This window comes from Hemicordylus capensis, chromosome 2, assembly GCF_027244095.1.
Source record: "Hemicordylus capensis ecotype Gifberg chromosome 2, rHemCap1.1.pri, whole genome shotgun sequence".
NCBI lineage: Eukaryota > Metazoa > Chordata > Lepidosauria > Squamata > Cordylidae > Hemicordylus > Hemicordylus capensis.
This window is the reverse complement of record NC_069658.1, coordinates 353,549,169-353,566,584: the sequence shown is the minus strand read 5'-3', so window position 1 is coordinate 353,566,584 and position 17,416 is coordinate 353,549,169. Positions and strand designations below refer to the sequence as shown.

The window sequence follows — 17,416 nt, the reverse complement described above, 5'->3', positions numbered from 1 at the left end:
TATTCATGGGCTCTTGTGGGGTGGGGATATTGAATGTACTTTCTGTTCTATTAAATACCAATGAAAGCATTCTGTTCTCCAAGTAGTCCTACTGAGGGCCTGTTTATACAGTCTGTTTCCCATGTTAACTATTTACTTCATCCTTGGACTTATTTACATGTTGGAAGGAAGGAGGAAATTAAGTGAGATAAGGCATGGGGCTTTTGCCTTGAAGTGAGCATAAACAATAAAGGGAAGCATCCAGACTAGTTAATCATGACTAAGCTTCACTGGAAGCAATGAGACAGGTTAGTCTCATTAGGCAGGAGAGCTGGTCTTGTGGTAGCAAGTATGAATTGTCCCCTTTGCTAAGCAGGGTATACCCTGGCTTGCATTTGAATGGGAGACTACATGTGAGCACTGCAAGATATTCCCCTCGGGATGGGGCTGCGCTGGGAAAAGCACCTGCATGCTTGCAGGAAGAAGAAGGCTCCAAGTTCCCTTCCTGGCATTTCTGAGACAGGGCTGAGAGAGACTTGCCTGCAAGCTTGGAGAAGCTGCTGCCAGTTAGTGTAGACAGTACTGAGCTAGATGGACCAAATGGTTTGACTCGGTATAAGGAAGCTTCCTATGTTCCTAATCATGATTAACTTAAGTCATATTAATTTTAATGGGACTTAGTCATGTTTAACGTAGTCTGGATGATGCCTAATTAGGCTTGTAGGACTTTAGACGCTAGAACATTTATTTCAGCACAAGCTTTTATGAACTGGAGTCTATTTCATCAGACACAGGATCTGATCATATAAACGTAGCTGGGATGTCTGATCTGTGAAGTTCACAAAACAGGCCTGGACCAATTTTCTTTGGATATAGGAGCCAGCACAAAAATTGAGGAGCCAAACAATGGACACCTGACAAAATTATCAGACCTGGTGATGGGCATTATGGCGAGGGAGGGTACATGGGGTTTCTCTTTATCCCCTTTACAAGTAACATACTTAGAGTAGAAATAAGGATGCCTGAGACAAAAAAGATAGTATTAAATAATACTAGGGATGTGCCCGAATGTTGTTCGGCGCTGGCGGGGATGGTACTTTAAGGGCGGGGGAGGGTGTGCTCACCCCTCCTGCTGCATTTCGCCCGCCGGCGCTCCATTATTTTTAATCCCCTCGGGGCGGCAGCGTTCCTCCCTGCTGCACCATTTCCCTCATTGGCCGGAAGTAGCGACTGTGCGTGCATGCGTGCCAGGTGCACATGCGGTCACTACTTCCGGCTGATGAGGGAAACAGGGCCGCCTCAAGGGGCTTAAAAATAATGGAGCACTGGCAGGGGAAATGTGGCAGGAGGGATGAGTACACCCTCCCCCGCCCTTAAAGTACCACCCCTGCTGGTGCTGAAACACTTCAGGGGCCTTTATAATGGCCTCCAAAACGTTTTGGGCTCAAGCCTAAATAACTCTACCTCTGAAAATCCTAGTCTAGGCACTATGGTTACATTTCTAGGAACCATGTTTCCTGGTGCCTGGGATTTGTCAAGCCCTATTACAAAGAAATACACAGCAACTGGTGAATGATCAGCTGAAGTGTTATGTTAAGAGAGCCAGCGTGGTGTAGTGGTTAGAGTGCTGGACTAGGACCAGGGAGACCTGAGTTCAAATCCCCATTCAGCCATGAAACTAGCTGGGTGACTCTGGGCCAGTCACTTCTCTCTCAGCCTAACCTACTTCACAGGGTTGTTGTGAAAGAGAAACTCAAGTATGTAGTATACCGCTCTGGGCTCCTTGGAGGAAGAGCGGGATATAAATGTAATAATAATAATAATAATAATAATAATAATATGGATTTGTGTGTGATCTGGGTTTACTACCCCTGATATAACCTTGAAAATGTGATTGTAGAGTCAGTGGAAGTTTTCATGTAGTTACTGAATCGATGAGTGGGTAGCCTCCAGCCTTCATTTCATTTCTAGGCTGGACCAATGCCTTCTGTGGCATTGATGCTTAGGATATTATCCCCTTGGCCTGTCACTATTCAAGCCTGGTATTCTTACTGTGCCATTCCCCCTCCCCCCCTTTGTTTTGCCGACAGCAAACTCTGAAGATGGACTGGATCAAATTGCGTCACTATTCCCGGAAAAGGCAGGCCCAGAAGAATGTACATTGTGCTTCTCCTATGCCGGGCAAGGCAGCATCTGCTGCTGTGGACAGAAGAAACGTTCAAGACAAAGCTGTTCATTTGTGCCGAGATCTGCTTTCTAAACCTAGACAGGAACCTCGGGCCAAAAGTAATAAATCATGCCCTGTGCAACTACTACATTGTCTTTTCCCATTAAATGTAATATTTGTTGTGTTTTTGTACACTAGTATGAGTGGATCCATCATAAATACTTTATGTATTTACTATATGTAATAATGTGTGAGAGGTGATAATGTAATCCCAAGTATAGTCAAAACATCATTCACATTCAACCAGGACTGAGACATCACATGGAACCACAGTTTAATCCTACTTCTCTGCAATATCCCCTAGATTTGGTGGGGTGTTTCCTCTCCCCTTTTTGCACAAGACAGGAAAGGATTCTGCTTTTGTCCTGGCTTAGGACAAACAAGGATTTGTGGTGATGTCCAAACCTGGCAAATCCTGATTTATTTTAAACAAGCCAGAATCTGACACTGAAATACTAGCTGGGTAACTACTTATTTCAAATTAGATTGGTTTATGTCTTTTTATGTTCAGTTCATCACTAATGTCCTGGGTGGGGATGGGGAGGAAGATAATATGGTTCTAAAGCATTAACATAGGCCCTGTGTGAAGTTGTGTTTTTTTAATTATTCCTGTACATGGTCAACTTAGATCGTATACACTGCTTTTTGAAATCCATTTCCTGGAAGTTTTATTTTTGGTGAAATCATACAGTACTTGATAAGATATATATTTTTAATTGCATTTCACATTTTCTCTAAACAGTAATCTCTGAAAAAAATATAACACTTGAACCAGTGTTGTACAGACAATAGTGTTTAGTTTGGAAATGGAGAACTCTTTGTCTAAATCCCTGTTATTGCCTTGGGAGAAGCCGCTGTCTCCCAGCCTCACTTACCTCATAGTTCGTTTGATCCATTTGTATCCTGCCATTCCGTCAAGAATCTCAAAGGTTATGAGGGTGATAAAAATGGTAATTTTTTTTTTTACAATTTGCAATTGTGTTTATATTGTATAAAAGATTGTAATAAGAAAGAGACACTCATTATGTTAAAGTTGTCCTGTTGAGTTGGTGTTGACTGCTGGCAACCACAGAGCCCTGTGGTTTTCTTTGGTAGGAGGGGTTTACCATTGCCTTCTCCCACGCAGTATGAGATGATGCCTTTCAGCAGAAATAAGTGACTGGCCCAGAGGTACCCAGTTCCATGGGTGAATGGTGATTTAAATTCAGGTCTCCCCAGTCCTAGTCCAACACTAACCACAACACCATGCTGGTTGCAACAAAAATGGTTTTTAGCAACTATGATAAAAGAATATATAAGTGAAAAGCATGATACAAATGCAATCTTAGTAATGGAGCTTAAATCAAAAATAAAACCCAAAACACAAAGGCTTGTAGCCCTCATTGTATATGTTTTATAAGAGGTAGTGAAATAAGGCAATTGTGTGCTTGTTCTGTTCAGCAGAAAAAGACATTGAGGTTAAAGGATAATCTTAGTTACACATCTCCTGAATGGGACACTGAGGAGATGGGACACTGATAGTGTAGTTCAAGATCAGTGACTTATCAGAGCTTCCCCTTGGGTTTTTAAAAAATTGTTCATTATAAGAAGTTTCCGTTTCTCGTGGTCAAAAATAACCATCCTGTTACATGTGTGGGTTTCACTGAGCGTGACCTGTTTTTATCTGGGCTTCTTGGAGGCAGAGCGGGATATAAAATGTTAAATAAAAAATAAAATAAAATGTGTCATCAAAATAATCTTCCCCTCTTGAAATGTGAAGAACAGATGGTAAAACTGTGTATACCTAAGCAAACATAAGTCTTAATTGTTCTCTGTGGGATGTAAGGCTCATTTGTGTAACCATTTCACTGTGAAGTACCCTTCAACAATTACATGATAAAGCAGATCATTGAAATGATTGAACATAACGACACAGTCTTGCCACAGGGGCCTCTCTTATGAAATTTTGAATACTGAAAGGGTACATTCACCTCTTGATCATTTCTGCCTCAAAAATCCCCATGTGACGACCACGCCAAAGCCTTTATAGACTGTTCACAAAATGCCTTCGACTAAATTGCCAAAAGGGGGAGCTTTTCTCCTAGTGGTGGTATAGTAGGTCTTGGGAATAGCAATCAGAAGGCCACATTTTTAAAAAATAATGTGGAAATGACCCTGATAGTAAAATCCAATGACAACAGATGAAAAGGAGTTCCTGCAGTATCTTTAGAGAGAGTGATTAACAGCTGCCTTGATTTCATACTTCTGTTAGGATGAGCATTCAAGTTGTTTTGTTTAAAAAACAAACAAAAAACAAACCACCAACTATTTCCTTGATAGTTTTGTTTCCTGGGCTTTTTGTTTTGTTTTTTGTTTTGCTCCCTCCCTCATAATATGCAGGAACTACTGATTTTTCCATATACAAAGGATTCATAACTTGCTGACAGTTTCAGAGAATCTGCTAAGGATAGATTAACATACTGTGTATGTGATGTCTGCAAGGCTCTTATCCACCCACATATAGACACATGTTTAACGGGATTAATTAGAACTATTTCTGGTGACGTGTTTTTGGTTACTGTACTAGTGAATAGCACCTGTTGCAGCTTTTTGTTGGTGCAACATCTGTAGGGACATTGTCAGAAATGTCAACTAACCCCTTTACTCATGCATGTCTGTGAAAGGTGGTGAATAATGTGGAGCAACTGTAGACTCTAGTACGTAGTGTGGATTTCTACTTTCTCTTTAAATCCAAAGAGATCTTTGTGTATCAATGCAGGGTTTTCAGCTGAGATCAATCTGTTAAGACAGAGAAAATCTTAAACCTGCAATCTGTAACCTAGCTTTTGTTCACTTTTCTCTAGGGCAGATTAGAAACACCAATCCAAAAGTGTTACCAAAAATTCAAGAAAACTTTGAGGTGACCCAGATGGATTGCATTTCAATTGAGAAAAGGTATATGTAACACAAATTCTCCTTTTTTTCTTTTCTTTTTAGTATTTGATCTCGGGGAGGAGGGTATAGAGACTGAATGTTAGGGCATCCATCCACATGAATTGTATTTTTATGCATTAAGGCCAGATGGCATGACTTGTCCTTTTTTCAGCATTCCCATGACAACCATAATGACTTGTCGGTTAATAGTACAGTATTGAGTTCCAAATTAAGAGTATTGTAGTAATCATTTGTCAGAAAGAATAATGGCCCAAATATCAAATCTGACCTGTCCCATTACAAATACAGGGCCATAACTGTATTGTGTTGTGTTTTCTACATGGTGTTGCATGTAATGATAGTGAAAATAGAGGCCTGGATATGAAGGAACTTCTTGAAGAATCCAATGCTTCTTCTTTAAAGGTATGGATATTATTGTGAAATCTCTTAATTCTTGATAAATTTGTATAGTACTATATGCATAGTAGGATTTAAAAAACCAAAATGGACATTCATCAGTTTCACAATTAACCCTGGCAGTATTTTGTATACTGTACAACCAATAGTATAGTGCTATTCTCACTAATATTTAGTGAATGAAAAACTAGTTTTGGAAACCATATTAATCAGGGTGGAAATGTGCTTAAAACACATAGCCAGTTGACAATACCATTGAATGAGAGTCAGTGCACAGGAAACAGTTGCCATGTTGAGGTGTTTTAAATGGCTCCTCATATGATGATTAAAGTTGTAATTAAAATTGTGGCATTTTAGTGCAGAGTTACTTGTAAACAGTATCTCAGCATATGAGAAATTGTCTGTGTGTTACTGCAAGTATTTTATCTAGTTCTAGTGAGTGGGGATTTCTCTAGTTTGCTTAGTGAGTCGTTGCGATGAGCAGTTTACCACAGGAAGTTTATTTATTTACAGTGGCTTCCATGTTGTCATTGTTCTCATGCAGCAACCCTAAGTCTTGTGCTAAAGATAATTAAAGGTAAGGTGTGCTGTCAAGTCGATTTTGACTCCTGGTGCCCACAGAGCCCTGTGGTTGTATTTGGTAGAATATAGGAGGAGTTTACCATTGCCTCCTCCCGGGCAGTCTGAGATGATGCCTTTCAGCATCTTCCTATATCATTGCTGCCTGATATAGTACCAGCAGGGATTTGAATTGGCAACCTTCTTCTTGTTAGTCAAGCATTCCCCCACTGCACCATTAGGTGGCAAAGATAATTACTAAGAACAAAATGTTTAACAGCAGAGGTTGACTACTTGAACAGCAAGATATTCATTATGTCTCACACTTTGTCAGTCGCATCTCCCACTGTTGCCCTTAGGTTTCTTTGGATTTACATTCTGCAAGTAAAGGAAGTCCAAATAATAGTGAATCTGCATCAGGTGAGTAGGATCAAGAACCCTAGAATTCTAAGTATATGTTGAAGATACGTCTACTCTTATGTGATTACCCCCCATGTAAGGCACTTCTAAACTATGCTTTCTGTACCAACCCTATAACCTACACTGCAGTCTTTCCCATGAGGCCCAATTAATATGATTAGCTTTTCTTGCTTAGTCTTGCATATGAGATGAAGAGTGAAAAAGAAGCCTTGGATTAATCTGGAAATGTTCTTGGTGCATCCATGCACTGAATACATGAGCCACCAGATGCCTATGCGAACCAGTCTTTGTGCATTTAGTGCTGATGGTAGCTGTTGATTCCTCAGTTCCAGCTACTCTATTCCCCTAATCATATTGTGGTACAATATGATTCCCCTAATCAGAATTGTGGTACAAGCCATTGCAAAGAGCAACAGTTAAGGTCATCAAGGAACACTGGGATGTGGAAGAGGTTTAGTGGTGGAGGGTAGTGTCAGGCATTAAACATGATGTGAAACTATTATTCATCATTTATGTAAAAGAGTTCTAGAGCATTTCTGCTGATATTTCATGAATATTCTTACAAAAATGGCTCATATTCAATAACTGCACTTTTTCAAATTGATTTAATCATTCTAAAACAGTGGCTCTATATAAAGGTGGCATTTATTAATTTCTAGAGTATCTATAATATGCCCTGAGCTTGTATTGTTTTTTGATAATAAAATTTCACTGCTGTTGGTAGAACCCTACAGTTAAGAGTGAAACAATTTGTTACAATAAGTAATTTGTTAGTCTGCTTAAATTTACTAGTTTCACCTTTACTCCATTCTTCTGCTTGGTTTTAAAGCCGTCCTGTTTGCAGTTCTGTGTTATAAAGCCTAGAGTCTGAACTAGTAATGTTTTTGACAAATATAAGCCAGACTTTATCATTTCGGTGCCTTTTATGGCATGCAGCAAAATTACCATGTTTACCTGAATCCAAGATTCCAGTTCTTTCCTGTTAAATATGGAGTCAGGGGTAATCTTGGATATAAATACAGGCATAATCTGTATTTAATCTCTATCTTTTAAGGCACTGTCTTAAATTCTATTCTCACCTTCTATTTGGGTAGATACGGGTAGTATCTTTTGATTGAGCAGTCTTTTGATCCTCTTTTTTTTGCCTTTAACTTCCAGAGATGACTTTGCCAACAGGTGTTTCGGAGTTTTTGCTGGAATGCTTGGATTCTGATTCTACAGTGGGTTCTAATGCAGAATCTAGTGATGGAGCAACCAGTTATTCATCACCTGAAATATTCAGACATGAAAGTAGTTTAGGTACCCCTCATTTAGATATTTATGTTCTAGATGTGGTGGGGGGAGTGGGTGGGGGGGGGAAGAAAATAGATACATGTGCAAACACATCTATATTTCTGTCTCTTTGCAAAGGGAAATGTAAGGCTTTCGTTGAATGTATTTTTTTTATTTACTCCGCTAGGTCCTGATGACAGTCAAGTAGGGACTGTTTAGTAAACCTGTGCTTCGGCACTGCCAGAGCCAAACCATGTACTCAATACCATGCAGAGGCTGCTACCCATCTCTGTGCAATACTGTGTGCTTCTGGTGCAGGGAATCTCGTTTGCAGAAGCAGAGCCCTGTACTGGGATGGTTTGTGGAGCATGATGGGGAATGTGTACGTTAAATGCTGGGATGGATAGCCGTTTTAGTGGAGAAAGACTGAAAATATTACCTGTCCCCAGTGTTTCTTGTGCATACCATGGCATTGCTAGAGCAGTACAGGGCTCTGCTTGCCATAAAGGACCCCCACCGCATGGATACATGCACACTGCAAGTGGCCACCTTTGCACAATGCCAAGGAGAGGATGCAAATAATTAGGCTTTGCCTGTGCCGAAGCACAGGCCTGCTATTTTGTGGTCAGTTCGTAGAAGGTTGGAGCATTGCCAAAGGCCTCATAATATTTTTGTATGTTTTAAAACGTCCCTTTAGTTTAAGTTGTCAGTTCAGAGTTTGTTTGTTTGTTTGTTTGTTTGTTTGTTTGTTTATTTATTTATTTATGTATTTATTTGAGTTATATAACGCCTTTCATTAAAAACAATCACAAGGCAGTTTACAAAAGTTAAAACATAATAAAAATGAATTAAAAGTATTTAGCTAAAAATATAAAAACAATCTGATATTAAAATATACAAGATACAAATACAAAAACTATACATGGATAAAAACATGCAGAAGCAGCAATAAAACAATCATGTAAAGGCCTGGATAAAAAGCCAAGATTTAACCAGCTTCCTAAAAACTGTGACGGAGTCTGAGGAGCGAATGGCCACTGAGAGAACATTCCAAAGCCTATATATAGTGTATATATAGTATACACTATATATACTGTTTTCTAGAAGTTCTAGAAAACACTATATAGTGTTTTCTAGAACTTTTGATTTGACAGTGATTGTCTTGCAGCCCATTCTTATGCAAGTCTAATGAGAAGAAACTTTCCTAGATTCAATAGACCTACCTCCCAAGTCAAGGCCAAACCAGGCGTGAATTGTTTAGTTCTGTGTGTCTCTTGTTTAGCAGCAGCCACTGGGTAGCGGACTGTCCAGCTCAGGACCACAACACAGCAATTTACCCATCCCCTGCAATGGTCTGCCTGTTATATTTGGTTGTGTTGGTTTTTTTTAAAAAAAGTCCCTATATCCTCATTCCCATTGGCAGGTATGTACATGCTTAAACTGTGTTTAAAGTCACATCTAACTTAGCTCTTAAGTATGTCTAGGATTGCAGCCTCCTATGGATTAACTGCTAAACAGTTGCTTCAAACTACACCTCAAGAATTCTTTCTGAAGGATTTCTAGGTGGACACTTCACTCTGTATCCTAATCATAAAACACATTTTAAAGTGTTATTGCATTTTATAGAAACTCTTCAAGAGTAATTTGTGTACAGGTGTGATTTTAACATTGTACAGTTGGGTGTATGTAAAAATGGGATGGCAGCCGTAATTGTCTTGTGTGTTTAGAAACAAACTCTGCTAGTCCTGAAGAATGTCTTGGATGCAAGAATTCTACCCTCCTGAACACCAGCAAAGCCATTGACATAAACAAGATGCCACAGCTGCCAAATCTATCAAAGATACTTGGTAATCTATTATATATTTTGAGGAGTTTGTGGGTGTGTTTGTGTGACAGAAAATCATATGTCCCAATTACCTACAGATAATCTATTTTGCATACATAGTCCTTCTGCTGGAATTAGCTGAATGAACTATTTTTTACACCAGAATATGCTGGGGAAAAGATTTAATTTTTAGAGGGTATTTTTAAAAAAGAAATTCTGAATATAATAGTTGGATTTTAATTATTGTTCTGAACAGGTTTTTAAACACTCAGTTCAGATCAATAATTCAAAAATGGCATCATATCCAAGTGAAGCAGAAGATGTTTCTCAGGTTCAAATTTCCTAGATTCAGGAATGAGTTTGAAAAGAAAGGGCAAGTCAGAAAGGCCAGTTTGCTCCAGAATGCATGGAGTTTATTTAAAACCACAATAATAGAGACTCAATTAGAAATGTATACCAAAAAGAAGGAAAGGTACCTCCAAGTCCAAGAGGATGCCAGTGTGGCTAACAAGTAGAGTCAGAGAAGCTATTAAAGGGAAGAAGACTTCCTTCAGAAAATGGAAGTCCCACCCAAATGAAGAGAACAGAAAAGAACACAAACTCTGGCAAAAGAAATGCAAGGAGACAATAAGGGATGTAAAAAGAGAGTTTGAGGAACATTTAGCTAAAAATATCAAGGGGAACAATAAAAATTTCTTTCAGTTAATCGGAAACTGGAAACCCACCAGGAAAGGGGTTGGACAGTTGGATGATAAGGGAGTGAAAAGGAGTATTAAGGAGGATATGGAGATTGCACAGAAATTGAATGAGTTCTTTGTATCTGTATTCATGGCAGAGGATACTGAGCATACAGACTTACCGCACTATCAGCAGACTCACCATCTGTGGTTTCGTGTATCTGCAGTTGGGTAATGAACACCTGACCATGGCATATGTGGAGAAAAGCAGGCCCAAAGGGGGTTAATTCCGTGTATCCGTGGATTGGGAGTGACGTGGAAGTCATTTCCAGCCACAATTTTGTGGTAGAGAGCCATCATGGCTCATTGGTTAAAAAACAACCCCCATGCAACTTTCTGCTGAATTTTGGGGACTTTTGTACTTGTGGGTGGCATCCTTGGACTCCTGAAGGCCCATGAAGCCCTACATTTTTTATTTTATTTTTGTTTTGGGGTGCTTTGGGGTTGTTTAAAAGTCTGGGAACCAGGGGCGTAGCTATAATTGAGCAAAAGGGTTTAAAGAACACAGGCTCCTGGGAGCCCTCCAGATCCACCCCTCCCTATTGTCTTCATTATCTCCCTCACTCTGGGGGACTGCCAGAGAGAGGGATGAACACGGGCCCCCTCTCCCCTAGCTACGCCCCTGCTGGGAACATAATCCCCGCAAGGAATTGAACCCCTGCAGATAATGAGGTCCCTGTATACCCATATATGAACTGAGCTTCTCGGGGGCAGAAGCTGAAGAAGTGAGTCAAATAAAGGTGACAAAAGAAGATGTTCTAAACTGTCTTGAAAAATTAAAAACTAACAGATTGCCAGGGCCGGATGGCATCTACCTGAAAGCTCTTAAGAAACTCAAATGTGAAATTGCTGATCTCCTAGCAAAAATATGTAAATTGTCCTTACAAGTAGGCTCTGCACAGAGGACTGTTAAATAGCTGGTGTAATGTCGGTTTTCAAAAAGGGATCCGGGCAGCTACAGGACGGTTAGCTTAACGTCTGGGCCTGGTAAATTGATGGAAAGCATACTTAAGGACAACATATAGAACAGGTCTTGCTGAAAGAAAATCAGCATGATTTCTGTAAGGGCAAGTCTTGCCTCACTAACCTTCTGGAGTTCTTTGAGAGTATCATGTGGATAAGGGTGATCTGCTTGACAGTGTATACTTGGACTTCCAAAAAGCTTTTGACAAAGCTCCCCATCAAACTTAGCAGTCACTGGATAAGAGAACAGGAAATAGAGGGTAGGAATAAATGGACAGTTTTCACAATGGAGGGAAGTAAGAAGTGGGGTCCCCAAGAATCTGTACTAGGACTAGTGCTCTTTAAATGATCTAGAAGTTGGGGTAAGCAGTGAAGTGGCCAAATTTGCAGATGACACTAAACTATTTAAAGTTGTGAAATCCAAAACAGATTGTGAAAAGTTCCAAAAGGATATCCTCAAACTGGGGGAGTGGGCAAGAAATTGACAGACATGGTTCAGTGTTAGCCAGTGTGAAGAGATGTATGGGGAGCAGGTGGGGACCTACTTCATATATACACTGTTGGGGTCTGAGCTGTTGGTGATGGGCCAGGAGAGAGATCTTTGGATTGTGGTGGACAGTTCTTTGAAAATGTTGACTCCGTGTGTTGCAGCTGTGAAACAGCTAGGGCTGTTAGGGCTAGGGCTCATTAGGAAGCGGGTTGAAAACTGAAGAACTCTCTCTGATATTGCAGGCCTTTGGTGTATGAGGCAACTGAAGCTCTGATTTGTGGGGGATACTAGAGTGGGCGCTGAGGAACTTTCTCTACCACCATCTCTAGCGATCCTGGGATTAGGGCTGGAGTGTGGAGGAGCAGAAGGCAAGCATGGAAGCTGTGTTTCCTGAGTCTCCCATGTTCCTAAATGGAGAAGACCCTGAGCTGGGAAGGCCAAGGAGTTTCGGAGCAGAGCTAAGAAATGTGGAGAGAGTAAAGTGTCTTTTACTTGTGGGGTGGGGTGGTTGTGACCTTCTGGTACTTCAGAATTAAAAAAGCAGTAAAGCCAGCCAGCAGAATAAGCTACAGTATCTCTCTGCCCCAGAGAAGCCCAGGAAAGTGATGACATAATCATATCAACCAATGGGATGTATTTTCAGTCTCCATTGCTTCTAGGTTAACTTTAAAGTGTATTTTCTTGAAAACTATAGAGGTCACAACAACCATTCTTGCTTTTCTACCTATTATGTGACGGAATGCAGTTATTGGACCGATACAGATACATGAAAATTAAATAAATACCCCATTGTGACAAAATTAATAATGCTGCTGATCAAACTATTACCCACAAATTGCAGTACATCACTGAGACTGGCACGTGGTTCAGGTGATTGCTCAGAGTACTTAAAATACTATTTGTGTTGCAGGGAAACCAGTTCACAAAATTTTGTCAGCAAAGGAAAAAACACCTAAATCACAATCTCCTGCAGTCTTGTTGCCTCCAGAAAAACCACTACAGGTGACTCCAATGCTCCTATGGTTCTTTTGCAAATGAGGGATACCACTGTGGCAGGCGCTACATACCTAGCCATGAGGCAGGTGTACTGAACTAGTGTTTACTCTCTGTTTAGCGTGGGCCCCCTTTACTTTACAAGATTCTTGGCAGAGTGAGGTACCTTTTAAGATTTTGTGGCTAGAACAAAAGGGAGAGTTACAGCTTCTCTTGCCATAGTGATTCATGGTTCATCTGCTCTTTTTTGCTGCCAAACTATTATGAAAAGCACTTTCCTTTAGAACAGGTTTTGACAGCTATAAGTTATAATAGCTCAAATATGAAACTCTTCCTGCTTATTTGTTAACCAGATAAGAAACAGGACAACAGTTCTCAGAATGATAACTTGAAGCCACACCTACAAGATGAGTGAGGGACCTGTCTGTCGCTTCTTCAAGCAGCAAGCTAGCTATTCTTGACTACAGGTTGATACAACCAGGGTCTCTTGCAGATGATTATGGCAGGTTGCCTAAAAGCCAAACTGCATATGTATTTGCAAAAATGGCAATGCTGATGGGAAGAGAGCTGCACTATGGGTGGAGAGCTGGTCTTGTGGTAGAAAGCATGAATTGTCCCCTTTGCAAATCAGGGGTCTGCCCTGATTTGCATTTGAATGGGTGACATGTATGAGCATTGTACGATATTCCCTGCAGGGGGTGGGGCTGCTCTTGGAAGAGCATCTGCTTGCTTGCATGCAGAAGATCCCAAGTTCCCTCCTTGGCATCTCCAAGATAAGGCTGAGAGAAACTCCTGCTTGCAACCTTGGAGAAGCCACTGCCAGTCTGTAGACAGTACTGAGCTGGATGGACACATGGTCTGACTTGGTGTAAGGTAGCTTCCTATGTTCCTATATGGGGGAGAGTTTGCAGGAAAGACTCAAAACAGGGTGGAGGGGTCATAACAGTCTGTTTGTTGTTTTTGCTTCACCACCTCTTACCACCTTGTATTTGACTGAGGGGGGAAAGGACTGATGGTTATGCAATAACAACATGTGACTAAAAGCTGAGATTTCTAAATGGGAATTGGAAGGAGGGGAAAATGAGAAGTTTTCTGATTCTACCACCCCCACTTTTCTGCAATGCTGTTGGAGAATAACTCTAGCCTAAGTATGTTCCTCAGTGTTGGTTGGGCAGTAACATAATTCTTCTTCTTACTGTAGTGTCGTGATCAACAATCCAGAAACTTAAAGTGCAGGAAAAAGGTAACATTTAGAAGCTTGTTAGAAAGCACAGCATCTTCTTCCTCACCCATTTCATTGAGTTCAGCTGGAAAAAGCTCATCTGCCATACATGGTGTTGCAAATGAACCGTTCATTTCAAAGAAGCCAGATGCTGACCCAGTAAGTGGTTTTTCTTGTGATATTCAACTATTAAGTGCTAAGACAATGCAGTAGGGTTGAGAGAGATGTTGGATGAAATAAATCTAAGAGGATGAAATTATAAGACTAAATAATATTGGAAAGTGCTGTAGATATTAAAGTTTGCAATGAATAGAAGTTGGGCATTTCACACAGTGAACTTGAGAGCTTATTAATATGTGCAGTTCTTCAGGAAGAAATCTCTGGGAAGTAGACATGTATCCTGCAAGCTCGTGTGAGGTTCATTCAGAATGGCCAATGTGTTCAACCATTAACTTCAGATTTAACGGTCATGGTTCAACTCCAAAGTTCCCTAGGAACATCCCTCTTCTTCCTTAAATGGATGTTTATGGGAAGACAAAGAGTTTTGCACTTAGTGTGTGCAACTGGAATTGCTGGATGGGTGGGATTCCAGCTTGTAGAAACTGTTCAGTTCCCCCTGTTCAGTTCTGCTTGCGTGCGTGCGCGCACGCACGCGCGCGCGCACACACACACACACAATCAGAAAATTTGTCTAAAACAAGCTGCTTGTCAGCATCTCCACCTTCAGTCACCATTGATCAAAAATTTACAGCTTTAAATCACATCAGCCGAGGTGATGCAAGTCAAATAAAAGGATTTTTCACCAGAAATGATTCCAGTGAAAAATCCCTCCAATATCGGCAAACCATTTGATACCATGCTGCATCATATTGGTATTGTATGAAATGCTGTGTGCGCGCGCACATAACTTTAGTGAAGATCTGGCCTCTTGAAGAAATTGACTACCTGCAGCAGTGGCATTTAAAATTGCACCTTTTCTTCCCTGGTTTTGCCTTACAATGCACGAGGAAAGGAAGCAACTATCTACCTTACAGGGTGGTAGGGATGTGCATGAACCAAGGTCCATGCACTGGTTCAGCAATGTGGGGAGCAAGAGGGCAAGTGGGATCTTTAAGAAAAAGAATAGCAGGTCTTTACCTGCTTGCTGCCGCCGCATGCAATTTCTTGTGGCAGTGGCCCTTGTCCCAAGTACCCCTTGATACACCACATCATGGTGCTGGCATGCACGTGATGTCTGCACATGCACAGGCACTACTTACATAGTCAGCATAGTGTTGCTGACCACACAAATGGCACCCACACATGCGCAGTTGCCATGTGTGTGCTGGCACTATGCAAGGGTACTTGAGACAAGCGCCACTGCAGCAGAAAGCTGCATGCAGCGGTGGGGAGCAGGTAAGGACCTGCTCTCCTTTTTCTTAAATATCCCCCTCCCGAACCAGTGCATGAACCTCTGTTTGTGCACATCCCTACAGAATGGTTGGAAAGTTACTTGAAATAATGCATGAGAAGTGTTTTCAAGTATAATACTTAGTGTTAATCCCAGGCGCATAACTAGGGGAGAGGGGTCCCATGTTCGCTCCTCCCCCTGGGGCCCCCTCTGCATGACGGAGATGTTGAAGAAAATAGGGAGGGGTGGAGCTGGGGGGCCCTCGGGACCTGGGGGGCCCAGGTTCTTAGAACCCATCTACTCAATTATAGCTATGCCCCTGGTTAATCCTATAACTCAGTAGTTCCCAGACTGGGAGCCTCCAGATGTTGCTGAACTACAACTCCCATCAGTCCCAGCTACATTGTGGCTGGGGATAATGGGAGCTGTAGTTCAGCAACATCTGGAGATTCCCAGTTTGGGAACCACTGCTATAACTGATTATAGGATTATATAACACACGTGTCTGGCACTTTCAGTATGACGCTGACCGGGGCTGCAAAGAAGTAGGTAAGTAGGTATGTATTTGCATTTATATCCTGCTGTTCCTCCAAGGAGCTCAGAGTGATGTACATGGTTATTTTTATCCTCACAATAACCATTTGAAGTAGGTTAGGCTGAGAGATACATGACTGGCCCAGAGTCATTAAGTGAGTTTCATGGTTGAATGGGGATTCAAGCTTGGGTTTTCCCATTCCCAGTCCAACATTCTAACCACTATGCTAAGCTGGTAGCCCTGTGCCAGCGAATTTTGGGGAGAGCGCCAGTGGGGGATATGCAGCAGGGCAGGTAAGAACATCCTCTCTGTCCCTTAAAGAACCCCCCGCCCCCGCCTCTGAACCGGTTCAGCCATCCGTAAAAGGACTGCCGAACCAGTCCATGCGCATCCCTCTCTCCTGCTCCTTGCCCAACATATCTAGGTGTAACCGTCACTATTTCTCAAAGTCCAGGCAAATCCCAACTAACTTAATTTGCATTAAGAACTGTTCATGGAAACCAATGTTATGTCAAAAAATATCAGAGAAGAATCTAGTTGTCTGCCAAAAGAATTTCCCGTTTGTGAAAGGATTCAGTTAGAAATAAAGGTGGAAACTAAACGGAATTCCAGGAAGAGTGATGCATTATACAGAGGAAATATTTTCAAATTTAAAAACTGAATATATTGTCTTGGTGTTTGCTTCTAACAAATTTGCTTGTATAGGGGATAGATTCTGGGACAGTAATCAAAGGAAGGAAGAAAGCATTGCTAACAAGTACAGCATTTCTACAGCCACAAGATTTAGAGGTGAGCTAAATGTAACACAAATGTTACCATATAGTTTCTGTGTGTGATGGCAAAAATGAATGGAATGCATTTATTATATTAAAAACGTTGGTGTGTCATTATTTTTAACGATCAAAGCTAGACTTTTCAAAACCAGTTTTGTGGGTTGGCAGCAATATTTTTATCCCCCTAGTTTCCTGGCTTTGGAAAGATTTCTCAGGATGCATCTTCTGCTGTGTGGAAGCTCAGGACCACCTTACAGTATGTCTTACCTACACAGAGGTAACTTCCATGTAGGACAAGCATGTGCCCATCTTGGTCTGGAAACTGCTTCTGTGTTCTACTTGCATTTGTGTGGACGTGACTGTTTCCACGTGTGTGGCAAAATGGATACTTGCCATACATACACATGATGGAAAAGGTTGTATGCCTGTCAAACCAGACTCATCTCTCTTCTAAAGGAAACGTTGTGCCATTGAGTTGGTGTTAACTCCTGCCTGCACTGTATGTTTGCTCACAAACCTTTAAATGTCACCTTTCCTCCAAGGAGCACAGGGTGGCATATGTTGGGGTGCGCAGATGTAAGGCTTCCAGGAACTCCCCCTCCCCTCTTGAGCCCTGGGAACTACCGGTAGAAGCCAAAAATGGTGTCTTGGCAGAGCTAGTCAAAAAGTGGTGGTTTATTTTTTAAAAGTGTACATCTACAG

General features: G+C 41.3%; 1 protein-coding gene and 1 long non-coding RNA gene across 12 annotated transcripts in view; one reads left to right on the top strand and one right to left on the bottom strand.

Moving 5' to 3' along the window:
• The window catches only part of LOC128345239 (uncharacterized), a 77,443-nt gene that overhangs the window by 14,110 nt on the left and 45,917 nt on the right, over positions 1–17,416 (bottom strand). For 3 of the 4 annotated variants that reach the window (XR_008316328.1, XR_008316332.1, XR_008316329.1), the window contains one exon: positions 7,594–7,783. This is a non-coding gene — a long non-coding RNA (uncharacterized LOC128345239). Of the gene's footprint in view, positions 1–1,103; positions 1,175–7,593; positions 7,784–17,416 lie in introns of those variants that run through there. The other variant, XR_008316336.1, reaches the window with a different exon arrangement.
• Positions 1–17,416, top strand: part of MEIKIN (meiotic kinetochore factor) — a 51,717-nt gene that overhangs the window by 4,721 nt on the left and 29,580 nt on the right. For 6 of the 8 annotated variants that reach the window (XM_053296882.1, XM_053296879.1, XM_053296878.1 and 3 more), the window contains exons 2-10: positions 2,070–2,265; positions 5,050–5,140; positions 5,482–5,542; positions 6,454–6,514; positions 7,673–7,813; positions 9,514–9,633; positions 12,712–12,803; positions 13,996–14,175; positions 16,647–16,730. In XM_053296882.1, coding sequence (XP_053152857.1) covers positions 2,082–2,265; positions 5,050–5,140; positions 5,482–5,542; positions 6,454–6,514; positions 7,673–7,813; positions 9,514–9,633; positions 12,712–12,803; positions 13,996–14,175; positions 16,647–16,730 — 1,014 coding nt within the window. In that variant the 5' untranslated portion in view covers positions 2,070–2,081. Of the gene's footprint in view, positions 1–1,386; positions 1,548–2,069; positions 2,266–5,049; positions 5,141–5,481; positions 5,543–6,453; positions 6,515–7,672; positions 7,814–9,513; positions 9,634–12,711; positions 12,804–13,995; positions 14,176–16,646; positions 16,731–16,902; positions 16,992–17,416 lie in introns of those variants that run through there. The other 2 variants (XR_008316325.1, XM_053296883.1) reach the window with 2 other exon arrangements.